A 15,242-nucleotide genomic window follows, 5' to 3' on the forward strand; every position below is an offset into this window, starting at 1 on the left:
AAAACACTGTGCAAGGTTTTAGCTGTACAGTGCTTACAGAAATGTCAAATAGGAGTCATACGGTTAAAGAGAGCAGCTTTGTAATGTCAACACTAGGAATAAACACAATGGAAAATCCTGGTTTGCTGCTGACTTCTTGTTGTTATTTACCTATAGCTTTGATAAAGGATTGTAGCAGTCGGCTTTAGATGCAAGTAGATATTTTTTTCCTAGGGATGGTTACTAAGAGCAATGTAGTCCAACTTGGCATTTCTAATACACTACAGAAAGCAAGGTCATAGTGCTGCAATCCTCTAACTCTATTCCAGTTATAAAAGTGGACTTTAGTACCAGGTGTCTGATATGAATTGTCATGTACCTTGAAAATTTTGCTACTGCACAATGAAATGTTCAGTGGAACAAGACACTGCACCTTGGAGACTAAAATCTACCTTTGGTGGCTGAAATTCATAACCGTGTGACGGCTGGTACATGACTAATGTGAAGGGAGTACGTGATCTCTGTCCATTTCTTAGTGGCTAAGTGTCCACATCACAAAAAACTACCATCAAAATTGACACTAATTGGCCCCTTGTTAACAGTCTCACTAGAGAGACCAGTAACATAATGGACACGGCTCCTGAACTATCCTCTCAGTCCAAAAGGTGGTCTTTTCAGGACAGAAATGAGGTACAATGGCAGTCTCCATCAATGCCGCCCTTGAGGTTTCTGCTCTTTGGATAAATGGAGGACTTCATTTTTCCAGGGCTGTTGATCTTGCATCATTTGTGAACACCAAAACTAACTAAAATAAATTAAAATGGAAAAATAAATGTTACTTATTATATTCAGCCAGGATGTTTGGTCAACATATTTCTGCTTTTATTAATGTCCTACACATTGTACCATTTGATGGAATGCTATAGAATCATAATTTTACAGCCTCTCTCAAACTTAATTTACTTAAAAAAATGGATAGAAAGATGGTGTTTGAGAAACAGAAATCTGATTAAAAACAAAGAGTAACGTAATTCTTTTTCTTTTGTAAAGCCCAATTAAATGCCTTTACAATTAAAAATTCATCGCGTTTTATAGTTTTATATTATGGAATCCTCTTTTTAATTAATTTTGCTGACAGGTTTAAGTATAGGGTACATATTTTGCCTCTGGTAGTTATTGTATAATTAGCATTAATGAAGGATATTAAAATTTGGATAGGGAGAACAGAGTCCCGGTTCATATGTGGGCTCATTCTGTCTCGTGTCCTCTTAATTCAAATTGCATTCTTTCATGCAGTTTTCACTTGCCTTATAAATCTGAAGGCCAACTGAAAGTAACAACAGGGGACGTTCTTTTTATTGTCAGTTGTGTATTCAGAATTCACAATGTGATGTCTTGTCATAAGGTCATTGCCAAGTAGCAACTGCAAGGATTATATCAATATTAAAAAAAAAAAGCATTTTTTTTTGGAGTGGGGAGCCTCTTGTTTCTAGGAGAGTAATTCCTAAAATTGGTTCACCAGCTAAATATATGAAAAGTGAGGGATTGCATACTTCCAGTATAAGCAGAGCTAAAATTTAATTCTGTCTCCTGCTTTTTTATGCAAAAAGATTGCAAAAATTAACAAAATATACTATATGGCATATTTAAGAATAATGTACGTTAGGCTAAACCTTGTCATGTGTCGTCAGCAGGTGCATGTGATAAAACCAGTGTGAATATGAAGGGGTTAAACAGACCCTGTTCTGAACTGTTCAGCATGCTGTTCCCAGAGGTCGAATCTGCACTACCTTAAATAGCAGTTTTGCATACCTCAGGGGGATAAGGTGTGGCCACTGAATCTATGGTTAAGTGGTGGTTGGCCTTTATGGCTAGGGACAGAAGTTACACATAAACCGGTTTAAGTGAGCAGAAACCTGTAACAGAACATGAAATTCACGGCACATAAACCAGTTTCAAAATGGCTGAAATCGGTTTGAGATAAACCTGGTTGAATGTAGTATCAGGCTCAACTGATTGAGGCCAAACTGGTTTATGAAACTTCTGTCCCAGACCTCTTCCTGGGATAAGTTAAACCAGAGTCCCCCAGCATGCTGTGCAGCCCTGGCCTAGACTGTGCTGTCTGCTCCAGCAGACCCCATAAAACAAAGGGGGCAAGGAAGAGGTTTATTCCCCCTCCCTCCCATGTCCCACCAGCACAGACCCCAGCTGGGGTCTGCCAGGCAGGGGCACAGCAGCCCCTTCCAGGCATTTATCTGCTCGCTGTTCCACTGGCGGGGGCCTGGCCAGCCACGGCATAGCAGCCTGTGTCAGGGTGCTCCCTCCCCCCACCCACCCACCCACTCTTGCTGAGGCCAAGCACTATTTGGCATGGCCCGCTGAGGCGAAGGGGGCTTATTCCCTCCCCCCCCCCCGGCAATACGGGGCAGAAATGCCTGATGGGCTGCTCTGCCCCTGGGGTCCCAGGGACAGGGTATGGAGGGGGAAGTTAAACCCCAATCTCTGTTTGCTTTTTGCTGCCTTGGAGTCTGGCCACACCCCGGCTGTTGGAGCCATGAGGGTGGGGATGGGAAATGCTTCCCTGTAGCTGAGGGGTCACTCTAGCACCCCCCAGCTTCTAGCCTGAGCCACTACAGTCATGTGCCCACATTTCCGGAGTCAAAAGTGAATGTCTGTTCACTTGCAAGTTGGTTCAATCTATGCAGGTTAGGCTAACCTGCAAAGATTGAATCAGTTCAGGCTCTGGCTTTTTTAATGTCTGTCCCTAGCTTATATGAGAAGCACAGTAACCTTGGGTACTCGTACAGGCTATGACCTGGATTAGTGGAGCTCAAGAGCTACTGTGTGGGTGCCCTGCACTCTGGGGATCACATACCTTTGCTCCAGCATACATGGGACTGCTGTGTCCTGTCATTGAAGTTACAGTTATTACAGGATAAGAGGATTTGGTCTACTCTCAAGAACTGCAAATGGATGAAAATGACTTATGTAAATTAAACCTGCAGATCAATAATTTGTAATATTTAAGTGCTCAGTGTTTCCTGTTTGTTTTATATTTGTACATTTCAGCGGACTTTTTATATGTCACTTTTGTGACCCGCTTTCCTCTCTTTCACTTAGCCAGGATGTGTGTATACATATCTGAGGGCAGTCCCTGCCCTTTGTATAAATCTACATATTTCAAGAATGTTATAAGACAGTCAGCAGATACATGATGGTAAACTACGCTGCTTTACACAGGTTCCATGTTGCAGCATAGTTCTAATGAAGATGTATAGCATAGCCCAAGAGTTCCATAATTTCCTTTTTGTTCCCTATTATTTATTAGTATGACCACAATGCCCAGGACATCATTGTGCCAGGTATGCTCCGTAAATATAGAACAAAAATATGGTCCCTGCCCCTGAGAGCTTACAAACCAGGAAAATCATTCTTGCAGGACTTTTGTGTAAACTTTGTTCTATCTGTTCAGCCCTTCTGCATGAAGTGGGTTGCACCAGGTTGACACGGGACAGGCTTTTTGCCAGGGTATTTGAGTAAAGATACAGTGCTGCCCTTTCATAGACACAATACATCCTCAGTTTCTTTTCCAGGTGCAAAATGTGGGACCAGATTTATGAATATAGGTTGTACCTAAGCTAAAGGAGAGCAGAAACTCAGCCTTCAGAAAACTATACTTTCTGAATTTTCCTGAGGTTTCAGTATTTCTCTGAAGCGGTCTATGAGCCTTAAAATAAATACATAAATCCCACTTCTGTTCAGATACAGATATTGGACTTTTGACCACTGATTGATTAGCTAGGAATACAGTGTTTTTTGATCACTGTGTTAGGGTGATTTTTTTGTATGCAGCTCATGCACATATTTCTGTGCAGGGTGGGTGGCTCTGGGTTCTTGATTTGGTCTGTGGTTTCTGCCGCTCCTGTTTTTCTGTCTCCTGTTGTTGTAAGGTTTCAACAACTTCAATCTTCAGTTGAGATCCTTGCAGCAGACTCTTCTTCCATTTAGGGTGGTCCTGGGCAATATTCTCCCATAAGCTGACGTTGATGTTGCGTTTTTTCAAGTTGGCTTTGAGGACGTTCTTGAAGTACTTTCTCTGACCTCCTTTTTTCTGTGTGCTTTGCCCGAGCTGGGAGAATAAAACTTGCTTTGGGAGTCCTGAGTTGGATATCTGGATGATGTGGCTGGGCCAGTTCAGTTGATGTCACACGGTCATCATCTCAGTGTTCATGGCGTTTGCTTGAGAGAGGATGCTAATGCTGGTGCGTCTGTCTACCCACTGGCTTCAAAGAATCTTCCACAAGCAGCATTGGTGGTATGTTTCCAACAACTTGAGTTGTCTCCTGTACGTTGTCCATGTCTCAGCTCCATACAGTAAGATGGGGATCATGACTGCTTGATAAACCATTAACTTGGTTTTGGATCTGATGTCATGATCTTGAAACATCTGTTTCCTCAGGCGTCTGAAGGCTGCACTTGCACATTTGAGGCGATGTTGGATTTCTCTGTTGATGAGCCAGCGAACAGGGGCAGCAAACAGGATAAGCTGTTTGTGGGCAGTTCACAGGACAGTTTGCGGGTCACTTTGCCCTCCCCTCTCCCCTTTTGAGGGTAGAGCCTTTTAGCTTGGTGTGAGGCAGCAGGAAAAAAGGAACTTTTTGGGGCCAACAAGCAGTAAACAGGCCAGCTTCTAGGTGAGTTTGGTAGGGAAGGTGCCCTTGGAAAAAGGGCAGTAAGAGAGAAGAGGCAGATTAAGACCCAGGGAAATAGCTGGAATGCCAGAGCCACTGCCGCTGCCTCTACTTAGCACCCGTGAGGTTTCCGTACAGGCAGGACCACTCACCACGGAGTTTTCCACCCAGGTCTGGGTTTGGCACTGTGGGGGCTGCAGCTTGCAGGTTCTTTCCAGTGACGGCCAGATCGGGGGGTGCGTGCGTTGTGAGCGGTGCCTCTCAGGGAACAGGCAAGGGAACTATAGGAGAAGGTGGTGTGACTCCAAAACATCCTCTGCCATGAGGAGTTCATCGATTCGATGCTGGAGGAGACCTCCAGGGCTGTGGAGGAAGAATGGCTGGAGGCAGCGCTAGAGGAGAAAGAGGACATGGACTCCCAGGAATGTAGAAGCTGGAAGCTTGTGACCTCTGGCAACAAATAGAAATCTTCACCTCCACCTGCAGCAGTTTGTCTGGAGAATAGATATGGAGCCCTACCAACAGAAAGGGAGGAGCACGTTCCACTGGTGGATGAGGACAGGCTAGGCCTCCCCAGGGTGGGAAAGGCTGAGACCACCGCCACCAAGAAAAAGTAACAGGTGGTGGTGGTTGGAGACTCCCTTCTGCAGGGGATAGAGGGAACCATCTGCTGACCTGACTTGTTGTCTTGGGAAGTCTGCTGCTTGCCTGGAGCCCAGATCCAAGATGTCACGGAGGGATTACTGAGAGTCATCCAGCCCTCTGACTACTACCCCATGCTGCTCATCCATGTGGGCACCAATGATACTACTAGAGGAGACCCTGAGGATCAAAAGTGACTGCAGGTCTCTGGGTGCAAGGGTGAGGGGGTCTGTGGCTCACGTCGTGTTCTCTTCAATCCTTCTGTTCAAGGGAAAGGGCCCAGGCAGGAACAGGTGCATCCTGCAGATCAGTACCTGGCTGTGCAGGTAGTGTAGACAGCAGGGATTTGGTTTCTTCGACCGTGGGATGTTGTTCCAAGAAAAAGGATTGCTGGAAAGAGATGGGATCCACCTGACGAAGAGAGGGCAGAGCATCTTTGGAGGAGGAGTAAAAGAGCTGTATGACTGCTTAGAGCTTTGGTATGGGACTGGAGATAGGCCTGTTGAGAGTCTCTGGGTTAAGGTTAGCGGGGAGAGCAGCAAGGGTGATGTGGTGGTGGGGGTCAGCTATAGACCACCAGACCAGGAGGAAGAGGTAGATGAGGCTTTCTTCAAACAGTTAGCTGATGTTTTCTGATCACAGGCCTTGGTTCTCATAGGGGACTTCAGTCACCCTGACATCTGCTGGGAGGGCAATACAGCAGTGCACAGATCATTCAGAAAGTTTTTGGAAAGCATTGGGTACAACTTCCTGGTGCAAGGGCTGGAGCGGCCAACTAGAGGCCAGGTTCTTCTTGACCTGCTGCGCACAAACAGAGTTGAATTGGTGGGGAATGTAGTAGTGGATTCAACTTTGGCAACAGTGGCCACAAGTTGACTGAGTTCAGGATTCTGAAGAAAGGAAGGAAGGAGAGCAGCAGAGTAAGGACCCTGGACTTCAGAAAAGCAGACTTCAATTTGCTCAGGGAGCTCATGGGCAGGATCCCCTGGAAAGCGGGGAGAGAGGAGTCCAGGAGAGCTAGCTGTGCTTTAGAGAATTCTTACTGAGAGCGCAGGAACAAGACTAGCAAGTATGGCAGCAGACCAACTTGGCTTAGCAGGGAACTCTCCAGTAAGCTAAATCAGGGGTTCTCAACCTTTTTATGCTGAGGACTGGCAAACCATGAACCAGAAGTGACCATGGACCGCAAAGCCGAAGACCGGAAAACTGCAGACCAGCAGGGACTGACATAGCAGGCACCCAACCCTTTTTTATGGCTGCCGGTCTACAGTATGCTGGTCACTTCCGGTCCGTGGTTTGCTGGTCCACAGTTTGCCAGTCCATGGTCACTCTCGGTCTGGTAGCCAGCCCTCCTGCGGACTGGCAGCCAACCCCTTGCAGTCTGGGGTTGGGAACCCCTGAACTAAATCACAAGAAGGAAGCTTATAAGAAGTGGAAACTTGGACAAATAACTAGGTAAGAGTGTAAGAGGATTGCTTGAGTGTGTAGGGATAAAGTCAGGAAGGCCAAAGCGAAATTGGAGTTGCAGATATCAAGGGTGACAAGAAGGGTTTCTACAAGTATGTTGGTAGCAAAAGGAGAATCAGGGAAAGTTTGGGTCCCGTACTGAATGGGGGAGGCAACCTTGTGACGTAGGATGCATAAAAGGCTGAAGTGCTCAATGCCTTCTTCACCTCAGTTTTCGCAGGCAAGGTCAAGCTCCTAGACTACTGCACCAGACAGCACAATTTGGGGAGGAGGTGAGCAGCCACTAGTATTGAAAGAACAGGTTAGGGACTATTTAGAAAAGCTGGACGTACACATGTCCATGGGGCTGGATGGGATGCTTCTGAGGATGCTGAGGGAGTTGGCTGATGTGATTGCAGAGCCATTGGCCATCATCTTTGAAAACTCATGGTGATTGAGAGAGATCCCAGATGATTAGAGAAAGGCAAACATGGTGCCCATATTTAAGAAAGGGAAGAAGGAGGATCTAGAGAACTACAGACCAGTCAGCCTCCCTCAGTCCCTGGAAAAATCATGAAGCAAGGGATCCATTTCTAAGCACTTGGAGGAGAAGGTGATTAGGAACAGTCAGCATGGATTCACCAAGGCCATTCAACCTGATTGCCTTCTATGATGGGATGACTGGCTCTGTGGACAATAGGAGACCAGTGGATGTGGCCAACCATGATTTTAGCAAGACTTTTGATACGGTCTCCCACAGCATTCTCTCAGGCAAGCTAAGGAACTATGGGCTGGATGAATGGACCGCAAGGTGGATAGAAAACTGGCTGGAGTATCGGGCTCAGAAAGTAGTAATTAATGGCTCAATATCTAGTTGGCAGCTGGTATCAAGTGGAGTGCCCCAGGGGTTGGTCCTGGGGCCGCTTTTGTTGAATGTCTGAATCAATGACCTGGAAGATGGAATAGGGTGCACCCTCACCAGGTTTGCAGATAACACCAAGCTGGAGGGAGTAGTCGATACGCTGGAGGGTAGGGATGGGATTCAGAATGACCTAGACAAATTGGAGGATTGGGCCAAAACAAATGTCATGATGTTCAACAAGGGCGAGTGCAAAATCCTATTTTTAGGACAGAACAATCCCATGTGCCTGTACAGGCGGGGGGCTGACTGGCTAGGCAGCAGCTCTATGGAGAAGGACCTGGGGGTTGTAGTGGACAGTCTTGCCTTGAGCAGGGGGTTGGACTACATGACCTTCCAGCCCTAATTTTCTATGATTATGTCAGCCTTTTCCGAGAGATGGCTTCTGAGGTATGGGAAATATTCAACCTTCTCCAGTCTCACTGTGAATCTGAATGACTGAAGCTCGGGATTGCTCATTAAGAGCTTATTGATGGACGACTTTCGTCTTCTGAATGTTAAGCATCAGTCCTGTTTTCTTGTATGCCTTGGTAAAGATGTCAACGATTGCCTGAAGGTCTGCTTCCAAAAGAGCACAGACTAGAGCATCATCAGTGTACTGGAGCTCAATGATGGAGGTCGGGGTGGTCTTGGTTTTAGTCCGGATTTGGCTGAGATGACACAGCTTACCATCCATTCGGTCGTTTAGATCCCCTCCAACTGGAAGCTCGTTGATGGTTAGATGTAGCATCATGGTAAGGAATGTAGAGAAGAGTGTTGGAGCGATGATGCAGCCTTGCTTAACTCCCATCTTAACGTCAAAGGGATTTGTGATAGATCTGTTATTGACAACCATCACTCGCATGTCATCATGGAGCAGGCAAAAAATGGTGATGCATTTCGGTGGGCATCCATACTTCAGGAGTATACTCTATGGTGCTTTTCGGTTGATAGAGTTGAAGGCTTTTGTGAGGTCAAAAAAGGCCAAGTAGAGGTTTATGAGGTTTATGTTATTCCTGGCATTTATCCCACAGCTGGCAAGCAATGAAGATCATGTCAATTGTGCCTTTTGAAGTCCTAAACTCACCACACTGAGATTCCAAGAACTTGTCATAGAATTTCCTATTCAGATCCATTTATGCTGAAATTTAATATTATATAAAAATTATCTTTTTTTATGTCAATGATAGTGCTCTCTGTGTTGTCAGATTTAGTTAATCTCTTTCTCTCAGTTCCAACAAAATGCCTGGGAACTTCAGATGTGTGTAAAGGAGTCAGCTGCTTGCTTGTTTGAGTTTGTTGAAAATCCCACCCCTCCAGAATTTCTTCTGTAGATGCCCCGTAGTATTGGGATTTGTGTGGCCTGGGTGCTCCTGGCTTGGAACCGTCTAAGGAAGTGATGATCCTTGATTGTGCACACAGTTTCATATGTAGTAGACAAGGAGGTGTGGCTATAGACATTTTATTCCTAGACAGTTTATAGCCTACTTGAAAACAGCATATTGCTGTCTTCCATTTCTTACTGCTTATGTTTCATTTGCTCCATTTTAAATTATACTCTTTTGTTGTTTAGGAGTCTGTTAGGTTTATAATAAATTAGGGTTACGTTGAGATTTTTAAAAAATTGGTTTTGCCATCAAGTTTAGCCATTTGTTGGTCATATACCTAACAGGGCTGACACTAGTGTAAAAAATGCATTTTGTAAATTGCATTTTTGTTCTTAATTGTCCATAATGCCCCTTCAATTTGTGTGCTGAAATACAGTGAAGGGCACTTGCTTGGTGACTGCTTGGCTTGTGCGACCTTTGCTCTTTGGGTATATCAGGGCCAAGAATGTAGGGTTAAACTCCTACTGTTACAGGAATTGTCTCTTGCAGACTCAGCCTGTCAAATTTGACCTTTCAAGCTCAAAGACATCCCTGCTGAGATCTGCTATATCAGATTCTAAGTCTGTTAAGCCTTCCAAAAACAGAGCTAAATCCATTGGTGCCAAGATTTCTTCAATGACAAAGACAGTCAAGTAAAACCTCGATTGGGTCAAGTTTTACTTGGTAGGAAGACACCGAGCCCTTCGCCCCCTCACATGCAGAAATGAAAGGAAGCAGGGTAATTGTCCTTGTTCTACCTGTTTGGTTTAAAAAAGTGCAAGATGCATAGCACACCAAGTGCAAAATAAAGGAGCCTTTTATGGTTAAGGCCAAGGATGAACATGTTTTGTGACTGTTATTGACTCTAGTCTTGACTGTGTGCTTGGAGCCACTGATCTCATTGGATCTGCAGGGAGGTGGAGATGACCTTCTTCCCTTTGCCAGTTTAGAATAGTTGTGTCCTGCCTTGACAAGGAAACCCTAGAACCAGGGGCTTTTGTCTTCAAAATCCTTCAAGGTGCCCTCTCCATTTGACGGGCCAGGTGATGTAGTCTAAGGAGAGTCTCTGTCTCAAGGGTCTCATGTAAGGCTGTGGTAATTTTCCCACCAGAGGACAGGGCTTCCTAGATTTCATGCTTCAGGAGTTATTTAGGTTATTCTTTTTCCATCCTGATCCCCTCCCAACTGATTTTTTTTTTAAGCATTATTCGTACGGTGATGTTCTTATCCCAGTTTAGTCCACAGACATGGGTGTTTTGATCTCTTTCAATAACTATTTGTCTATCAAGTTTCCTTGTATTTCCCAGCTGTGATGAATTGATATGTCCAACATTTAAGAAACAGATGGGAATTGGATCTTTTGTGGGATGAGATTCCTTCCCAGTAAGGAGAAGAAACCTTCTATTATGTCGATGCTAAGGAGAAGGTCTCTTTCCAATACAATGCCATTCCGATCCCGGCACTGTTGCATGCTGCTCCTAATCACTGAATGAATTGGCAACCTTTCCTGACGTATTTGTGCCAGAATTACCTCTGAAGCTCTGAACTTTCCCATATGTGTACCCCTATTTCTTGGGGTGTTCAATGACATCTGAAGGAGTGGAAAGGAGCTATGATGATTGCAGGCCAGTCTATGTGCCCACTCAGTCAGATCTGCATAGGCCTGTCAGTCATCCATCCAGGGATTACGGATGTTTTGAGCATCGAAATCTTCTGTGGTGATGAGGTATTCACCTCAATAGCGTGGATCTGGAGATGCAAAGAATTTGGGCTCTAGTTGTTGACAAGCTACTTTTGTTTGTGATTTTTGCCTTTTTTCCTGGTGAGGTGTCGGCATGATGAGGTGGAGCCTCCAATTCCAAAAATAGAACATTTTATTACACTTAGTACATTCAACTGTCTTTTTCTTTTTTTTTTAATGCCATCCTATCTTTTTGATTATTCAGGCCCCTTCACATCCTGATCTGCAATGCTGCTGTTTTTGCTCTCCCATGGTGCTTGACAGAGGATGACTTGGAGTCCACCTTTCAGGTGAATTACTTGGGGAATTTTTACCTTGTCCAGCTCCTTGAAGATGTCCTGCGTCGCTCATCTCCTGCAAGAGTTGTGATGGTTTCATCAGAATCACACAGGTTGGTTCAAGTCGCACAGTATGGTTTATTATTTAGCTCCCTTTCTGAAATCGGACGGTCAGTAGGGTGGAAATACAAACCTTTTAATACACAAAAGGCTCAGCCTTACAGCACTGGCTCATGCCTGAGAAATCTTACTGAAAGGATTGCTCTTATTTATGAATGCTGGAGGATCTGGCTATCACATACAAGTTTCATAATATTGGGTAGTATTTTTTTGGCCACTCTTTGTATGAATGCAGATTTTTCACTGCACTTCAGGCCACTGATTGATTTTGCTAGGAGATGGAATAATAATTGATTAAATCAGAATGGCATGACCTTTATTGATTTGTCATTCAACAACTTCAACATCTTACCAAGAAGAATGTGTGGTTATTCTAACAGGAGAAACAATGCAATTAAAGACTGCTAGATGAAATCCAATTGTTTTATAATGAGAAGTTAGGGAATTCAATGCAGACATTAGGTATATAATTGTAGGAAAGGAAGTACTGTAGTTATAGAGATCTGGCCATGCCTCTTTTGGTTAAAATTTCAATTAAAATATCAGACAACACTTTTTCCTATCACCATTTGGGGTTTAGCTGGCCAAAAGCACAATGCACGATTTTATATTACTCTGGCTATTTCTGCAGCTTACTTTGGAGCTGTGTTAAAAACGGAACAGAAGGAAATGGGGGGTTTTGGTTTTTAGTTATTACCCAGAATAAGATGTAGGGCCTAGTGCTTTCTGGCCCCACGCACCTTTCTGATTTCAACCTTAGTTCTGAATGTGCAGAGATTGCAGGATTAGGCCATGAAGGCCAGTGTTAGTAACATTACTGTTGATTTTGATTTCACTTTTCTGGTGCCGCCTATAACAGCTTTAGCAAAGCAAAAGAAAAAAATGTGCAAGTACTTTTTTTTTTTGATTTCTGAAATGTTTTAGTGACCCAGAATGAAGCTTATTTTTTTAATCATGTTACCATAAAATGTAACCCTTGGGACCTGGCAGAGAGAGACCAGCCAAGGGTCAGGCTGAAACCTTTATCACTTCCAAACACAGGGGCTTATGGTATAAATGACACACTGCAGATAGATTTACTTTTACCATTTTAAATTTATGATGGCTGAAATGAAAGGAAGCAATAGAAAACGCCAGTAATAATCCTCCCCAGTGTTAAAAGACATGAAACATCTAGTAATTAGGTGGTAACAAAATCTGGACATCCTTATCTTTGCAAATCACACCAGGTTTGTTAAAGCAAGTAGCAGAGTTCTGGTAGGAGTGAGGAAGGCTACTGTGGGGCAGGCAGGATAGCTCTAGAAATAAATCTGCCAACTCCAATCACTCGCCAGATGTGGAGGGCACAATGGGATATGTATAAATGAGCTGTTATTTAATGGGCAATTATGTTGAATTGTCAGCTGCTTGTTTCCCTTTGTAAGTTTGTATCTCAAACAGTATTTTAAATGACATCTTTGTTTTTTTCCCCCCCTTAAGAGCTGTGCATAACTGGAGCTTATATCTTTGCATGTCTTTATCTTTCTTTTGAAAAAACAGATTTTTTTTTTTAAGTGCTCATTGCTAACTCAGTAAGATCTACAGAGGTTTGTGGAAGCCCATCAAAAATTGAGTAACAGTGAATGACTGAATATAACAACTAATGCAATCTATTGCTTTTCTATTTTTAGGAGTTTATTTCTTGTCCCTTAAATCATATTTGAACATTTAAAATGGCCATTTAAATGGCTTCTTTTTCTAGCAGTTCAATAGCAATAAACTTCTGCAGAGAGCAAATTTAGACAGTAGATCTTATTATGTGGTGGTACTTTTCGACCTACTAGAGAACTTAGAGCCTTAAACCACGTTGTAAAACAGAAGTGTTGGTATCTAATTACTTCCATAAACCTTGGTTGAATCTTTTCACTGGAGTCAAGCCCCCTGTTAGGGGAAAAATGAAGTCCTGTTGTGGAAAATATTATATTCACCTGCTCCAAGGCAACATATTTATTTGCCTCCCTGGTTCTTCCTCTGTATTGGTTAGTTAACTGGATTCAATGCAAATGAATTTGGTTAAAATTAAGTGTATGGGTAATTTAGGTGCACCATATTAAAATGTGAATAGTAAATAGGTTGAATTTCCTCTTGTCTTAATTTCTGTGCAATTAACTTGATAGTACATGGAAGCCAGTGAGAGCTGCCAACATGAGTAAGACTGGTTCACTTAAGTAGGGGTGGTATTGGGTTCACAATATGCCACTGCACACAGCCTGCTTAAAAATTGTATTTCTGTTGTAGACAGTGTCTTATGATCTGATTTGGCTACAGTCATTTGTGTTTATTCCTGGGGTAGTCTTGAAAGAGGCATTTTATTTCTGAGACCAAGCCAGGTCCTGATTCTTCAAGGCCCTAATCACCTTGGAGCCCTTTTAGCTGTGTGCATTGCTATTTTTTCCCCTGACTGAAGTGACTAGCTAATCAAGCTATTGGGGCAGGAGATTCTCCAATTTAAGCAACCTGTTTTGCACTACAGTTTTGTTTAGGGGTTTTTTTTTCCCTGCTCCCCAGCTTATGCTAAAAGCTCTAAACATTAAAAGAAAGTTTGTTAAATCTTTTTTTGGTTTTAGTGGATCTCCTGTTTTGTAACAGAGTGATTTGATTTATTTCTCAGCACTAATGTGTACTGTTAATTTAATAAGCCAAAATTGTAAGGATGCTAAGATGACTATCTAGAAAATTCCTTTTCTTCATGTAAATGCCTTGAATACATTCACTACTTTGTTATTAAAAAAAGAAAAGAAAGAAAGAAACAAACAGCTGGTGTTTAATGACTCTGTCAGACCCAATTAAAAAACATCAACTAGTTACTTTGATTTGTGTTCAGCCATGCCATGGGTGTACTTAAAAACATTATACTCTGCCAGAACTCATTTTGGCTTTGTTTACATTTATCTTTTAAACATATAAGACTATTGATGGCAAGTTACCAAGGTTATAACCCCTTTATATTCATCAATTTTTAATCTAAAAAAGAGTCTAAGAGGCAGCAAGACTCATCCATAGTTACTTGAACACTTACATGAAAATATGCAATGCTTGAGTATTTGGTAAAAATAATTGTGGGAGATGGGTGGAGGAAGAAGGCTAAGAATACACATTACACTGTTTCTAAAAACAGAAATCCTTCATGCTGAATTATTTAAACGCAAGTTAATTGTGCTTGTGTGAGTTTTCAAAACAAAACAAACTTAAAAATAACTATCTTTGTTGCCATGTGTAAAACCAAAAAAATGCAGTTCATAGTTTTTAAATGATCAGAAAAGCCTGTGTTTATTTCTACTTTTGTTGTGTTAAATCTATCCTATTGTTTCCTTTTTTTTCCCTTCATTTTTTGTGTACCTTAAGCAATGTCCGTTACATTTAAAGGAACTGCAAAGTAGGATTTTACTTTGTGTAGATCAGGCGCTAAATTTTGCTCCCATGTGGAGCAGCACAACCTGAAGTGAGTTGAGCGGAGTTGCACAGTTTTAAATGAGATCGGAGTTTGCTCCATAGTGTCTAAGGCATGTTTACTGTTTTTTAGATTTACAGACATAAAAGACTCCTCGGGAAAACTTGACTTTAGCCTGCTTTCTCCATCTAAGAAAGAGTACTGGGCTATGCTGGCGTACAACCGTTCCAAGCTTTGCAATATACTCTTCTCCAATGAGCTAAACCGACGCCTTTCTCCCCACGGGGTGACATCTAATGCAGTGCATCCTGGAAATATGATGTACTCGTCTCTCCATCGCAACTGGTGGGTGTATACCCTGCTGTTTACCTTGGCTCGGCCTTTCACCAAATCCATGGTAAGCGACTGATCTGCAGCATTTTACACATCCTCAGTTTTCAGGTCCTGGGAGTGAAGCTACAAAACCCCCAGATGTACATATTTGCTTTAACCTTTTGCCCCTCATGACTACAACTGTATTTTTAATGACGATCGCACTGTCAGGCCCTTGAGCACTCTAAGAAAGGCTCCTAAAGCCATTTCAGATTAGCCTTGTCTGTCTAATGTAAACACGCTGTGTTGGAATGCAGGGTTTTTATTTGCTCTGGTAA

At 42.9% G+C, this 15,242-nt stretch overlaps 1 protein-coding gene across 13 annotated transcripts in view; it reads left to right on the forward strand.

The window, feature by feature from the left end:
- Window positions 1-15,242, forward strand: part of WWOX (WW domain containing oxidoreductase) — a 686,397-nt gene that overhangs the window by 166,015 nt on the left and 505,140 nt on the right. For all 13 annotated transcript variants that reach the window (XM_019488204.2, XM_019488201.2, XM_019488203.2 and 10 more), the window contains 2 exons: window positions 10,970-11,155; window positions 14,725-14,989. In XM_019488204.2, the coding sequence (XP_019343749.1) occupies window positions 10,970-11,155; window positions 14,725-14,989 (451 nt within the window). The remainder of the gene's footprint in view (window positions 1-10,969; window positions 11,156-14,724; window positions 14,990-15,242) is intronic.

Source organism: Alligator mississippiensis, chromosome 10 (genome assembly GCF_030867095.1).
Source record: "Alligator mississippiensis isolate rAllMis1 chromosome 10, rAllMis1, whole genome shotgun sequence".
Lineage (NCBI taxonomy): Eukaryota > Metazoa > Chordata > Crocodylia > Alligatoridae > Alligator > Alligator mississippiensis.